General features: G+C 52.2%; 1 protein-coding gene across 2 annotated transcripts; it reads left to right on the top strand.

Moving 5' to 3' along the window:
* The first annotated feature begins 561 nt into the window (after positions 1 to 561).
* On the top strand, positions 562 to 12,167 carry DPF2 (double PHD fingers 2). Of its 2 annotated transcripts, XM_065658080.1 has the most exons (12): positions 562 to 645; positions 1,207 to 1,367; positions 1,660 to 1,767; positions 3,356 to 3,519; positions 4,437 to 4,529; positions 4,936 to 5,014; positions 5,687 to 5,728; positions 7,571 to 7,708; positions 8,254 to 8,382; positions 8,918 to 9,030; positions 9,733 to 9,814; positions 10,429 to 12,167. In XM_065658080.1, the coding sequence occupies exons 1-12, from the start codon at positions 572 to 574 to the stop codon at positions 10,512 to 10,514; spliced, it is 1,269 nt and encodes a 422-aa protein (XP_065514152.1). In that variant the 5' UTR covers positions 562 to 571; the 3' UTR covers positions 10,515 to 12,167. The 2 variants fall into 2 exon arrangements, with proteins under 2 accessions (XP_065514152.1, XP_065514153.1); XM_065658081.1 differs by lacking the exon at positions 5,687 to 5,728.
* The last annotated feature ends 289 nt before the right edge of the window (positions 12,168 to 12,456 follow it).

Raw genomic sequence — 12,456 nt, 5'->3', positions numbered from 1 at the left:
GTCTCCATGTGAATATGGAGATATAAATATATTTATATTACTACATCCCTTCCCTCCCATTCCGAGCCTCATTTTCCCTCCCCCATTTTCTTCTTGCACCCTCCCCCTGCCCCATTTCCCGATTTTTCCCCTTTTCCCTTCGCTTTCCTCGCCCACACCCCATTCTCCTCCACCTCCATTTCCCCCCCTCAGCTCTACCCACCACAGGCGGGGGGACACGACCCTTTTCCTTCCCCTCAGACCTTCATTTTTCACGTTTAACCCCGCTCCGTCTTGCCCCTCGTTCTCCCCCCGTCCCCTCTCACCTCCCATTCCCTCCCCGCCCCTTTTCCTCTCATTTTTCCCCTCACTCGCCTTCCCCGTCGCGTTTCTCTTCAGCCTCCGCCATTTTCGCGCCTCTCCCGCCTCAGCTTTTTCCCGCCTTTCGCGCTGCGCATGCGCGGGGGGCGCTTTGCGCATGCGCCGACGCAAGGCCGGGAAGGTGCCACTGCGCATCCTCACACGGCGGGGGTAATTGCGCTTCTGCGCAGGCGCAAAGCGGCCGCTCCCCCCGCCGCTCCCCCGGCCGCACATGCGCGTTGAGGGGGCGCAGGGCCCCGGCGGCGGAGGGAAGATGGCGGCGGTGGTACAGAATGTGGTGAAGCTGTAAGTGCGTTTTGTGTGTGTGTTGTGGGGCGTGTGTGTGTGTGTTTGTTTGTCCCCCCCCGCCGTGGGGGGGGAATGGCGCGGCCCGGCGCGGGTTCCCCTCTGGGCCCAGCGCCGGCGGGCGGGACCAAGTGGGCGGGGGGGGGGTGGTGGGGGGGACGCGCTCATTGTTCGGGGGGAACTTTTTTTGGGGGGGTGGGGGAGGAGTTCTGTGAGGGGAAACCCCCCCCGTATGGCGCTTATAGAGGATATAGGGTGGGGTCCCCTGAGAGGGGGGTCTGTAGAGGCCAGAGCGTGGGGGTTCCCCCGTATCGCCCCGTGAGAGTGTCCTACAGCGCCCAAAGGCGGGGGGGATCTATACATCCCTATAGATCCCTCTGAGAGGGTCCTATAGAGGCTAAAGCGGGGAGTTTATCGCTATACATCCTTGTGAGAGGGTCTTGTAGATCCCAGGGGGTGTGCGTACCCCTGTAGGGCTCTTTGTAGGGGGGGTGGAATTTCCCCCTGTGTGTTCGTGGGAAGGATCCTATAGATGCTATAGGATAGTTATTTTCCCCGCAGGCTGGGCGAGCAGTACTACCGCGACGCCATGGAGCAGTGCCACAGCTACAACGCGCGGCTCTGCGCCGAGCGCAGCGTGCGCCTCCCGTTCCTGGACTCGCAGACCGGGGTGGCCCAGAGCAACTGCTACATCTGGATGGAGAAACGGCACCGGGGGCCCGGTGAGAACCCCCAAAAACCACCCCCTGTACCCCCAAACACCCCCCGAACCCCCCAAAACACCCACAGCCCCCCCTGCACCCCCCAACCCACCCAGAGCAACTGCTACATCTGGATGGAGACACAGCACGGGGGGCCAGGTCTGTGGGGACACGGGCACCGTTTGGGGTATTTTGCGGTAATTTCGGGTTATTTTATGCAGGTTTGGCCGCAGGGCAGCTCTACCCGTACCCGACTCCAGGGGCCCAGGTGCCGTTTAGGGTGATTTGTGGTAATTTTGTGTGTTTTTCGCAGGTTTAGCGGCCGGGCAGCTCTACTCGTACCCCGCGCGGCGCTGGAGGAAGAGACGTCGCGCTCACCCGCCCGAGGATCCCAGACTGGCCTTTCCCACCATCAAACCCGGTACGGACGAGCTTTTACTCATTAGCGGCTTTTCCTTTTAATTATTTCTCTTTTCTCTTTTATTTGCCGCTTCCTTTTTGTCTTTATTATTTCCGTTTTAAGATTTCATTTAGTGTTTCTCTTTCATTCTCTTCCTTTATTATTTCCTTTTTTTCTTTTACTTATTACACACCCTTTTTAAAATTTATTTTTAGTTTATTTGCTTTAATTCCTGTTTGTGCTGTGAGGTGGATGCACACGTGGAGAAGCCAGTGCCATTGCCACCAGACGTGTTTTTTAAATTTATTTTTAATTTTTTAAATGTTTTCCTGTCAGGAGCAGACACAGGTGTGAAGAAGGATGGTTTTATTTCAATTTATTTTTAATTTTTTTAATGTTTTCCTGTCAGAAGCGGACGCGGGAGTGAAGAAGGAGGGCGCGCTGCCTGCAGACGGCAGCAGCCTGGAGGCACTGCTGCTGCACACGGACGCATTTATTTTTAATTTTTTTGTTTTAATTGCTGTTTTCCTGTCAGAAGCAGACAGAGGTGTGACGAAGGATGGTTTTATTTTAATTTATTTTAAATTTTTTGAATATTTTCCTGTCAGAAGCGGACACGGGAGCGAAGAAGGAGGGCGCGCTGCCTGCGGACGGCAGCAGCCTGGAGGCGCTGCTGCTGCGCACGGACGCGTTTATTTTTAATTTTTTTTGTTTTAATTGCTGTTTTTCTCTCCGAAGTAGACACAGGTGTGAAGAAGGATGGTTTTATTTCAATTTATTTTTAATTTTTTTAATGTTTTTCTGTCAGAAGCAGACGCGGGAGTGAAGAAGGAGGGCGCGCTGCTTGCAGACGGCAGCAGCCTGGAGGCGCTGCTGCTGCACACGGACGCGTTTATTTTTAATTTTTTCTTTTAATTGCTGTTTTCCTGTCAGAAGCAGACAGAGGTGTGAGGAAGGATGGTTTTATTTCAATTTATTTTTAATTTTTTTAATGTTTTCCTGTCAGAAGTGGACGCGGGAGTGAAGAAGGAGGGCGCACTGCTTGCGGACGGCAGCAGCCTGGAGGCGCTGCTGCTGCGCACGGACGCGTTTATTTTTAATTTTTTTTTGTTTTAATTGCTGTTTTTCTCTCCGAAGCAGACACAGGTGTGAAGAAGGATGGTTTTATTTTAATTTATTTTTAATTTTTTTAATGTTTTCCTGTCAGAAGCGGACGCGGGAGTGAAGAAGGAGGGCGCGCTGCCTGCGGACGGCAGCAGCCTGGAGGCACTGCTGCTGCGCACGGACGCGTTTATTTTTAATTTTTTTTTGTTTTAATTGCTGTTTTTCTCTCCGAAGCAGACACAGGTGTGAAGAAGGATGGTTTTATTTTAATTTATTTTTAATTTTTTTAATGTTTTCCTGTCAGAAGCAGACGCGGGAGTGAAGAAGGAGGGCGCGCTGCCTGCGGACGGCAGCAGCCTGGAGGCGCTGCTGCTGCACACGGACGCGTTTATTTTTAATTTTTTTTTGTTTTAATTGCTGTTTTTCTCTCCGAAGCAGACACAGGTGTGAAGAAAGATGGTTTTATTTTAATTTATTTTTAATTTTTTTAATGTTTTCCTGTCAGAAGCGGACGCGGGAGTGAAGAAGGAGGGCGCGCTGCCTGCGGACGGCAGCAGCCTGGAGGCGCTGCTGCTGCGCACGGACGCGCTGGACAAGCGGGCGCTGCCGGATCCGCGCGGCGACGACGACGCGGCCGAATTCCCCGGGGCCAACAGCCGCGCCAGGAAGGTAACAACACAATATCCCCCTTTTTTACCTCAAAAAACCGGCTCCCCGAGTTCCCCGGGGCCAACGGCTGCGCCAGGACGGTACCCAACAACACACAATATCACCTGATTTCACCCAAAAAATACGCCCCCCGAGTTCCCTGGCACCAACAGCTGCGCGCGCAAGGTGCCCCAGACACAATTCCCTCCGTTTTTACCCCAAAAATTGGGAAAACGGGCATGTTTTCCACACACTGCCTCATCCCCTGGGGGTTTTGCCGCTTCACAATCCAGAGACTCCGCTCGTGACTGAAAAGGGAGGTTCTGGCCCCAAAATTCAGGGAAAAAAGGAGTTACTGGAACCAAAATTCAGGGTAAAGGAGTTTCTGGACTCAAAGTTCAGGGAATTTCTGGCCCAAAAATTAAGGAAAAAAGGAGTTACAGGAACCAGAATTCAGGAGGAAAAGGGAGTTACAGGAACCAGAATTCAGGAGGAAAAGGGAGTTATAGGAACCAGAATTCAGGAGGAAAAGGGACTTATAGGAACCAGAATTCAGGAGGAAAAGGGACTTATAGGAACCAGAATTCAGGGGCAGGGAGATCCTTCCCTGAAAATATTGCGGTGTCATTTTGCTACAACCCCACATTTTTTCCCCTTTCCTGCACTTTTCCACCTGAATCGTTTTCCCGACCCTCGTCTCTTTTACCCTTTTCTTCGTTATTATTTCTCCGAGCGCCTTTGCGCCGCGTCGGGCCCTTTGGTGACTTATTTTTGCAGCATAAATGACTTTTCTTTTTGACAAAACATCCCAAATCCCGTGTCCCTCCCCAAAAGGTCCTTCCTCCTCCAGGTTGGAAACGGCTGCCGAAAAACCCCGTTTTTCCCCTTTTTTTCCCTTGTATTTCTCTCTGATGACCCTTTTGTTGTTGTTTTCCCAGCGGATTCTGGAGCCGGAGGATTTTTTGGACGACCTGGATGACGAGGATTACGAGGAGGACACGCCGAAGCGGCGCGGGAAGGGCAAGGCCAAGGTCAGCGCCTCGTTTGGGGCAAATTCTACCAAATCGGTGACGTTACCGGCACCAAAACATCCCCAGACGCGTCTTTCAAACCTCGTTTTGGGGCAAAACCAGGATATTTTTAACCCTGAGGGCTCGGATAAGTCGTGTTCTTAGTCGCTAACGAAGCTTTAATCACCAAAAAGCCACCGGGAGGGCGGGAGGAAGATTCGAAGCGGATTTTCCCCGTCCCAAAGTTGAAAAAATTGCCAATTCCGAGGGGTTTGGGCGATTCCTCGCGTTCTGTGCCTCATTTCCGCAGGTCCCCACAGTGTGGCGCTGCGGAATCGCCTTTTCCTCCCAGATCACCCTCCCCGCAGCCTTTTCCCATCCCGATTTTTCCCTAAAATTGGATTTTTTCCCCCTTTATTTCACCCAGGGCAAAGGCGTCGGGGGCGCTCGCAAGAAGCTGGACGCCGCGATCCTGGAAGATCGAGACAAACCTTACGCTTGCGACAGTGAGTTTTATAGCCGTTTCCTCGCTTTTGTGGAGCTGGGCTGCGTCTGTTTTTAAACCCATTGGTTCATCCGCTGAAATTTGGGCTTTAAACCCCCAAAAACGATGATCTACGCACGCAGGGGGAGGGTGTTTTTCAACTCTTCCTCTGCCAGCTGAAGACATTTGGGTTTTTTCCACGGGAATGCGGCGCTTTGACCCCAAATTAAGGGTCGAGCGTCCCCCGCGTCACATGAAAATGAGGATAAACCTCTCCCGGTTTTGCAAAAAAAAAAAAAAAAACCAAAAAGTTAAAAAACGGCCTCTCCCGCTTTCCCCGGTGTCCGTCAAACTGGTTTCCAAGCCCCACCGTGTCCTGCTCTGGCTAAAAAAATCTCCTTTTTGCGAAGAAAAATTGTATTTCCTTTTCCGCGAGCCGATTCTTCTTTCTCCCCTCCCTCTTCCTCCTCAAAACGGGTCCGTTTTCGCCCCAAAAAGCGCTGGTTTTGAGGGCAAACAGTGCCAAAAAGGGGCCGGTGAGGCTTGGAAACCACCTTTCTCTGTCCTTCCTGCTGTCCTGCCGCTGCCTCTGCCCCGAAACCCCAAAATCGTGCTTTTCCGCCTCGTTTGCTCTGATTTGCAGCGTCCGCCTGTCTCTGTGTGTGTTTCTCACGACTCTCTTTCTGTGTTTCAGACACTTACAAACAAAAGCATTCCTTGAAACCTCCCGACCGAGGTAGTTCGCTCTCTGTCTGCTCGTTTTACTCCTTTTCCGCCTTTTCCTTCTCCTCAAAACCAGGATTTTGGCCCCGAATTGGCCTCGGAGGTGGCGGGCGGGGAGTGGGGGGGGACCAGGCCCCTTGGCAAACACTAATGCGGATTAAACCCCCCGCTGCGCTGCAGAACGCAGCAAAAACACACTTTTTCCACTCAAAACCTTCCCAAACAAACAGTAATGCGGATTAACCCCCCGCCGCGCTGCGGAACACAACCAAAACACGCTTTTTCCACTCAAAACCTCACCCCGGGTCGCTAATCCCCACCCCGCGCTGTGGCCTTTGGATGCAGAAAGTGCGTCGGTGCTGCTTTGGGGTTTAAAAAAACAATGGTGTTGTGAGGGGAAAAACCACCATTTTGTGGAAAAAAAAGTAGTTTTTTGCTAAAAAAACCCAACTTGGGAACAACCCCAACTTTTTGAGGAAAAAAACAGCTGTTTGTGGGAAAAACACACACCTTTTTGTGAAAAAACACACGCCTTTTTGTGAAAAAACACATACCTTTTTGTGAAAAAGACCATGCCTTTTTGCCAGAAAAGCACCTTTTTGCTTTAAAATAAGCCCTGAAATGGGCCGAGTGGGGGGGATTTTTGCGAATAAACCTGGCGAAAATCCCCAATTTTCGTCGCCGTCTGCAGGAGCGAAACCCGAGCCGTGTTTTGCCGCCTCCCGCCCGCTGCTTTTGGGGGCAAAAAGGGCGATTTGGCGACTCGGCGGGGGGTCACGGCCGAGCGGCGCGTGGCTGCTCACGGGGCCGACCCCGTGACGCCCCCGATCGGGTCCAAAACGCTGGAATTTGGTGTAATAACCTTGTAATTGCTGTTTTTTTCGGGTCGTTCCCCCCCCCGCCGCGTTGGCCGGCGCTGAGAATTTGCCGCAAATCCCTTGATCCGGGTGGAATTTGGGGCTTTTAGCCCCAAAATACAGCACTGACTGCTTGCATCAGGCTCTTTTTGGGGGCTCCAACCCCCTTTTTGTCTTGTTGGGCTGTTTCCCTCCTTATTTTTAGCCTGGAAATGGTCAAAATATTCCCAAAAAATCTCCCAAATTCAGGAAATCTTGTCCCGAAGTCACTTTTTTTCCTAATTTCCCCGATTTTTGTGGAAGGGCGCGGGGAAAAATAACGGTTCGATGCGTCCGTCGTGCTCTGGAAATGCCCTTTTTGCTCTTTTTTGGGGGATTTTACACCAAAATGGCCTTGAGGTTGGCGCCGGCTTCATGCTTGTCCTGCCTGCGCCTGTATTGGGGTAAAAAAAAGGGATTTGGGGGTCTCCTGCGCAAAAAAAGGTGGAATTTCGGTCCGTTGCCAGCCAGGGAAGGTCCTTGGGGCCTCCAAGGGCTCTTGGAGAGTAAAAAACCCCAATTCCCTAAAAACTGAGGCGAAAAACGGGGAAATCGCTGATATTTGGGTCAGGTCGGAGGAGCCGAGTGAGCGCGAGAAGCCCAGAAATCCCCCCAAAAACCCCATTTTTCCCTTTTTTTTCACCTGGGATTTTTCCCCGGCTGCCTCAGGAGATGATTTTTTGGGTGGGAAACACCCTTTTCGGCTATTTTCCCTGCGTGGTTTTGCTGCAAAGCCGCGTTTAATGAGCCGCCCTTTCCCCAAACCCGTGTGTTTCAGCCCCGCGATCCCGCTCCGTCGAGCGGTTTTAACAAACCCCATGATCCAAACAAATAGAAAAACGCGTTGAATTTTTGGGCGGTTTCAGGAGCCGCGTCCGGGGGGCCCTTGGACAACTCTGGGTGTGGGAATCGCTCCTTTTTGGGGTAAAAACTCCGATTTTCCACTGTTTTTTCCGCAGTTTGTGGGAAGCGCTACAAGAACCGGCCGGGGCTGAGTTACCACTACGCGCACTCGCACTTGGCCGAGGAGGAGGGCGACGACAAGGACGACTCGCAGCCGCCCACCCCTGTCTCGCAACGCTCCGAGGAGCAAAAGTGTGAGCGAAAACGCCTTTTGTGCCCCAAAACCGCCTTCGTTTGCCTAAAACCATCCCTACCCCGCAAAAAAACACCGCAGGAAAACGGCCAAAAAGCCGCAAAATGACCTGCGAGAGTGTTGTTGCACCACGGGTTTTGCCGAAGAGTCGCCACGGATGCCAGAGTTGGCGCCGTGGGGGCGTTTCCCCCTTCCCCCCCCCCCCTTCCCCTCCTCCCTTCCCCCCCCCTTTCCCCCCCTTCCTCCCCCCCCTTTTCCCCCCCCTTCCCCCCCCTTCCCCTCCCTTCCCCCCCCCTTTTCCCCCCGCCTTTCCTCCCCCCTTCCCCCCCCCTTTTCCCCTCCCTTCCCCCCCCCTTTTCCCCCCCCTTCCCCCCCCCCTTTTTTCCTCCCCCCTTTTTTCCCCCCCCCCTTTTCCCCCCCCCCCATTTTTTCCCCCCTTTTTTCCCCCCTCGGCTTCCCGTGTGTTTTTTTCTCTTTTTTTCCCGGTTTTTTCCACGTTTTTGACAGGGAAAATCGTCGTTAATCCCGTTTTTGCCCTTTTTTCAGCCAAAAAAGGCCCCGATGGGTTGGCGCTGCCCAACAATTACTGCGATTTCTGCCTGGGCGACTCCAAGATCAACAAGAAGACAGGGCAGCCCGAGGAGTTGGTCTCGTGCTCCGACTGCGGCCGCTCCGGTAAACGGGGAAAAACCCCCTGGAAAAGGGGCGGGAGAAACGCCCCAAAAAAGGGCGGATTTGGGGCGGGGAGGGGGAACAATGGGGGACTGGGGGGGTGGGGGCTGCCTGTGCCCGTCCCACCTGTCCCCTTGGGTCCCCTCCGGTTCCTGCCTCTCTTTTGTCCCCCCAGTGTCCCCCCATCCCCATTGTCCCCCCATCCCTCAGTGTCCCTCGGTGTCCCCCATTGTCCCCCCTGTCCCCATTGTCCCCCATCCCTCAGTGTCCTGCTGTCCCCATTGTCCCCCCATCCCTCAGTGTCCCCCCGTCCCCAGTGTCCCCCATTGTCCCCCCATTGTCCCCCCATTGTCCCCCCATCCCCATTGTCCCCCCAGTGTCCCTCAGTGTCCCCTTGTCCCCATTGTCCCCCGTCCGAATTGTCCCCTGTCCCGATTGTCCCCCGTCCCCCATTGTCCCCTCATCCCTCGGTGTCCCCCTGTCCCCATTGTCCCCCTGTCCCCATTGTCCCCCGTCCTCAGTGTCCGCTGTCCCCCAGGTCACCCGTCCTGCCTGCAGTTCACCCCGGTGATGATGGCGGCGGTGAAGACGTATCGCTGGCAATGCATCGAGTGCAAGTGCTGCAACATCTGCGGCACCTCCGAGAACGACGTGAGTCACAGCCCCGAAACCGCCGCAATTCACCCCAAAATCGCCCCTGTCCTGTGTGCCCCGAAATCCCTGCGATTCCCCCCGAAACCCCTGCGATTCCCCCAAAACCCCAGCGATTCCCCCCAAAACCTCCATGAGTCCCCCAAAACCTCCATGATTCCCCCCGAAACCCCTGCGATTCCCCCAAAACCCCAGCGATTCACCCCAAAATCACAGCAAAAACTTTTGTGGGAAAATGTCTGTATTTTAATAATCCGTAGGACACAGCGGTGTCTTTTGGGGGGGAAGTCATTGTGCTTTTAGTGTTCCGTAGGGTCTTTTTGGGTGAAAATCTTTGTGGTTTAGTATTTTATAGGACACAGCAGAGTCTTTTTTGGGTGAAAGTCTTCATGTTTTAATAGTTTGTAGGAAACAGGAAAGTATTTTTGGGGAAAAATCTTTGTTTTTTAATAGACTGTAGGACACAGGAGATTTTTGGGTGAAAATCTTCATATTTTAGTATTTTGCAGGACACGGGAGAGTGTTTTGGGGGAAAACCTTTTAATAGTTTGTGGGATGCAAGAGAGTCTTTTTCGGGGGAAATCGTTGTGCTTTTAGGGTTCCGTAGGGTCTTTTGGGGTGAAAATCTCTGTGTTTTAGTAGTTGGTAGGACACAGGAAAGCATTTTGGGGGCTAAAACTTGGATTTTGGGCATTTTTGCAGGACCAGCTGCTTTTCTGTGACGACTGTGACCGTGGGTACCACATGTACTGCCTGACGCCCCCCATGGCCGAGCCCCCCGAAGGTGAGCACCGCCAAAAACCCCCAAATTCACCCCAAAACCCAATTCTGGAGCAAAACCCACAGGATCTGCAATTCCCGTTTTTCTCCTTTTTTTCCGCTCCGCTGGAGAAGCGGAAAAGCCAAAAAAAGGCCCCAAAAATCATCAACGGTGCCCCAAAGTGCCTCCGTTTGGGCTGGAAAAGCCTTTTTTCCCCCCAAAATCCATCACTGGTGTCACTCATACCCCAAAATGCCTCAGTTTTGGCTGAAAAAACCTTTTTTCCCTTCAAAATCCATCACTGGTGTCACTCCTTCCCCAAAATGCTCCGTTTTGGCTGGAAAAGCCTTTTTTCACCCCAAAATCCGTGGCTGACGTCACTCGCACCCCCAAATCTCTGGGTTTTGACCCATTTCGGGTCTTTTCTTCCTCCCTCCTCGTGCCGACTCAGCAAAAAAAAAAAAAAAGCCCCAAAATGGTGCCGCTTAACGATTAATTATCCCCGCGGTTAATTAACCCGGTGGTTGATGATCAATGCGCTGCCGGTTCAGAGTTAACGGCGGGTGGGATGGGGGGAGGTTTTGGGGTCCCCCTGGGCGGGAACGGGTGTTAACGAGCGTTAATTGCGCTAATTGCAGGGAGCTGGAGCTGCCACCTGTGTCTGGACCTGCTGAAGGACAAGGCCTCGATCTACCAGAACCACCAGGGCCAGCCCAGCGCCTGAGCCGCCCGCAGCTCCGGCATCTCCCTTCCTGCGCCTCCCATTTCCTTTTTTTCCCCCAATTTCCTTTTCTTTGCCTCCAATTTCCTTTTCTTTTCCTCTTTTCCTTTCTTTTCCTTTTCCTTTCCTTTCTTTTCCTTCCTTCTAATTTTCTTTTATTTTCTCTCCTATTCTTTTGCTCTAATTTCATTTTCTCTCTTCTCTTTTATTTTCCTTTTTCTCTTTTATTTGCTATTTCTATTTCCTGTTATTTCCTTTTTTCCTGTTATTTCCTTTTTTCCTGTTATTTCCTTTTTTCCTGTTATTTCCTTTTTTCCTGTTATTTCCTTTTTTCCTGTTATTTCCTTTATTTTTACCTCCTTTTTTTAAATTTCCTTTATTTTTTCCTTCTGTTCTATTTTTATTTTATTTTCTCCAATTTCTCTCTTTTCTCTTAATTTCTTTTTCTTTCTCTTATTTTCTCTCATCTGTTGTTTTATTTTTTCTTTTTTCCTGTTTTTTTTTTCCTTTTAAAAAATTTTATGGTAATTGTTTTTCTTTCGTTTTCTCTTCTTTCCCTTTCTCACCCTTCCCTGTGTATTTTGGGTTGATTCGGTTTCTTTTGGAGCCCTCGGGGTTGATTTTCCCCATTTTCCCCACCCCAAAAGGTGATTTTTTTCACCCCAAAACAGGACCCGCCCCCCCGGCGGCTTTTGGGGTAAAATCACCCTTTTCCCCCTTTTTCCCCCAAAACGAGGTGCCCGACCCCCTTCGCGGGGGTGCCAGAAACGCCCCTTTTCTCGGCCCCAGCGCTCACGGCTTTGGGGCTTTTTCCTCATTTCTGCGTTTTCGGGGCGAATTTTGTTCGGCTTTTTCTTTTCTTTGCATTTTTCGCCCCGACCGGAGGATGTTCCCCTCCCCACCCCGACGAGGCCTTAACCCCCGACCGGCACAAAACGGGTCAAATTCCCTCACTTTGGGGTTCCCCCCCACCCAGCTGGCGCAGAACGGGGCAAAATCCCCCATTTTGGGGTCTCCTCGCCCCCCCCCCCCCCCCCCGCCCGGCACGGTCGCACAGGGTTTGTTTTTGGGCTTGGGGGGGGATTTTGGGGGAGAAAAAGCCACTTTTTACCCCCAAAACGCCGCTGACGCCCCATCCCCCCCCCCCGCCCAGGGTCCCGTTGACTGAATGTGCCTGTTTTTTCTAAAAATCAACTTCAAAAACCTACCTCCGACCCCCCCAATTCCACCCCCAGCCCCCCTGAACGAGAGGAGCCAACCGAGACGCAAAACGGCCCAAAACCACCTGAAATAACCCCCAAAAAATGACCAAAATAGCCCCCAAAATGACCGAAATAGCCCCAAATGAACCCAAACCACTCAAAATTGACCAAACCCCCCCTCAAAAAAACCCCGATACACCAAAAATCAACCCCAGTGGTTTCTCTCCTCTGCACGTCCCCCCCACCCCCGAGCGCAATTTGGGTGGAAACGAAGGCGTTTTGGTTCAAAATGGGGGGGTTGCCCATTTTTCGCGCCCTGACGGGGCCGGGCCGCTGAAACGGCCCAAACCGGGTGGGTTTTCCCCCAAATTTCCCCTCGGCGAAGCTTCACGGTTGTGTCTTATCCGGGAAAAGCAAAGAATGACACCAAAACTGCTTCTTTTCATAATAAAAATGGAGAAAAACGCAGCGGTGTGGAAAACGAGGGCGTTTTGGGGCAAAAATGGGGCGGTTTGGGACACTGGTGGGGGGGTCTGGATTTGGGGTAAAAAACCCCAAACTAGGTGCTTTTGTGTGACTTCTCTGAGGGCTGATCTCAAGGTTTTCCCACCCTGTTTTTTGGGCTGAAATCCCCCAATTTTGGTGCTTTTGTGAGGGCTGTTACTGAGGGCTGTCACCCTGGGTTTTGGGGTAAAAACCCGCAATTTCGGTGCTTTTACGTGGCTTCTCCGAGCGCTGATACT

Source organism: Caloenas nicobarica, unplaced genomic scaffold, assembly GCF_036013445.1.
Source record: "Caloenas nicobarica isolate bCalNic1 unplaced genomic scaffold, bCalNic1.hap1 Scaffold_509, whole genome shotgun sequence".
In the NCBI taxonomy this organism is placed as follows: Eukaryota; Metazoa; Chordata; class Aves; order Columbiformes; family Columbidae; genus Caloenas; species Caloenas nicobarica.
This window is presented reverse-complemented; position numbering and strand designations above follow the sequence as displayed.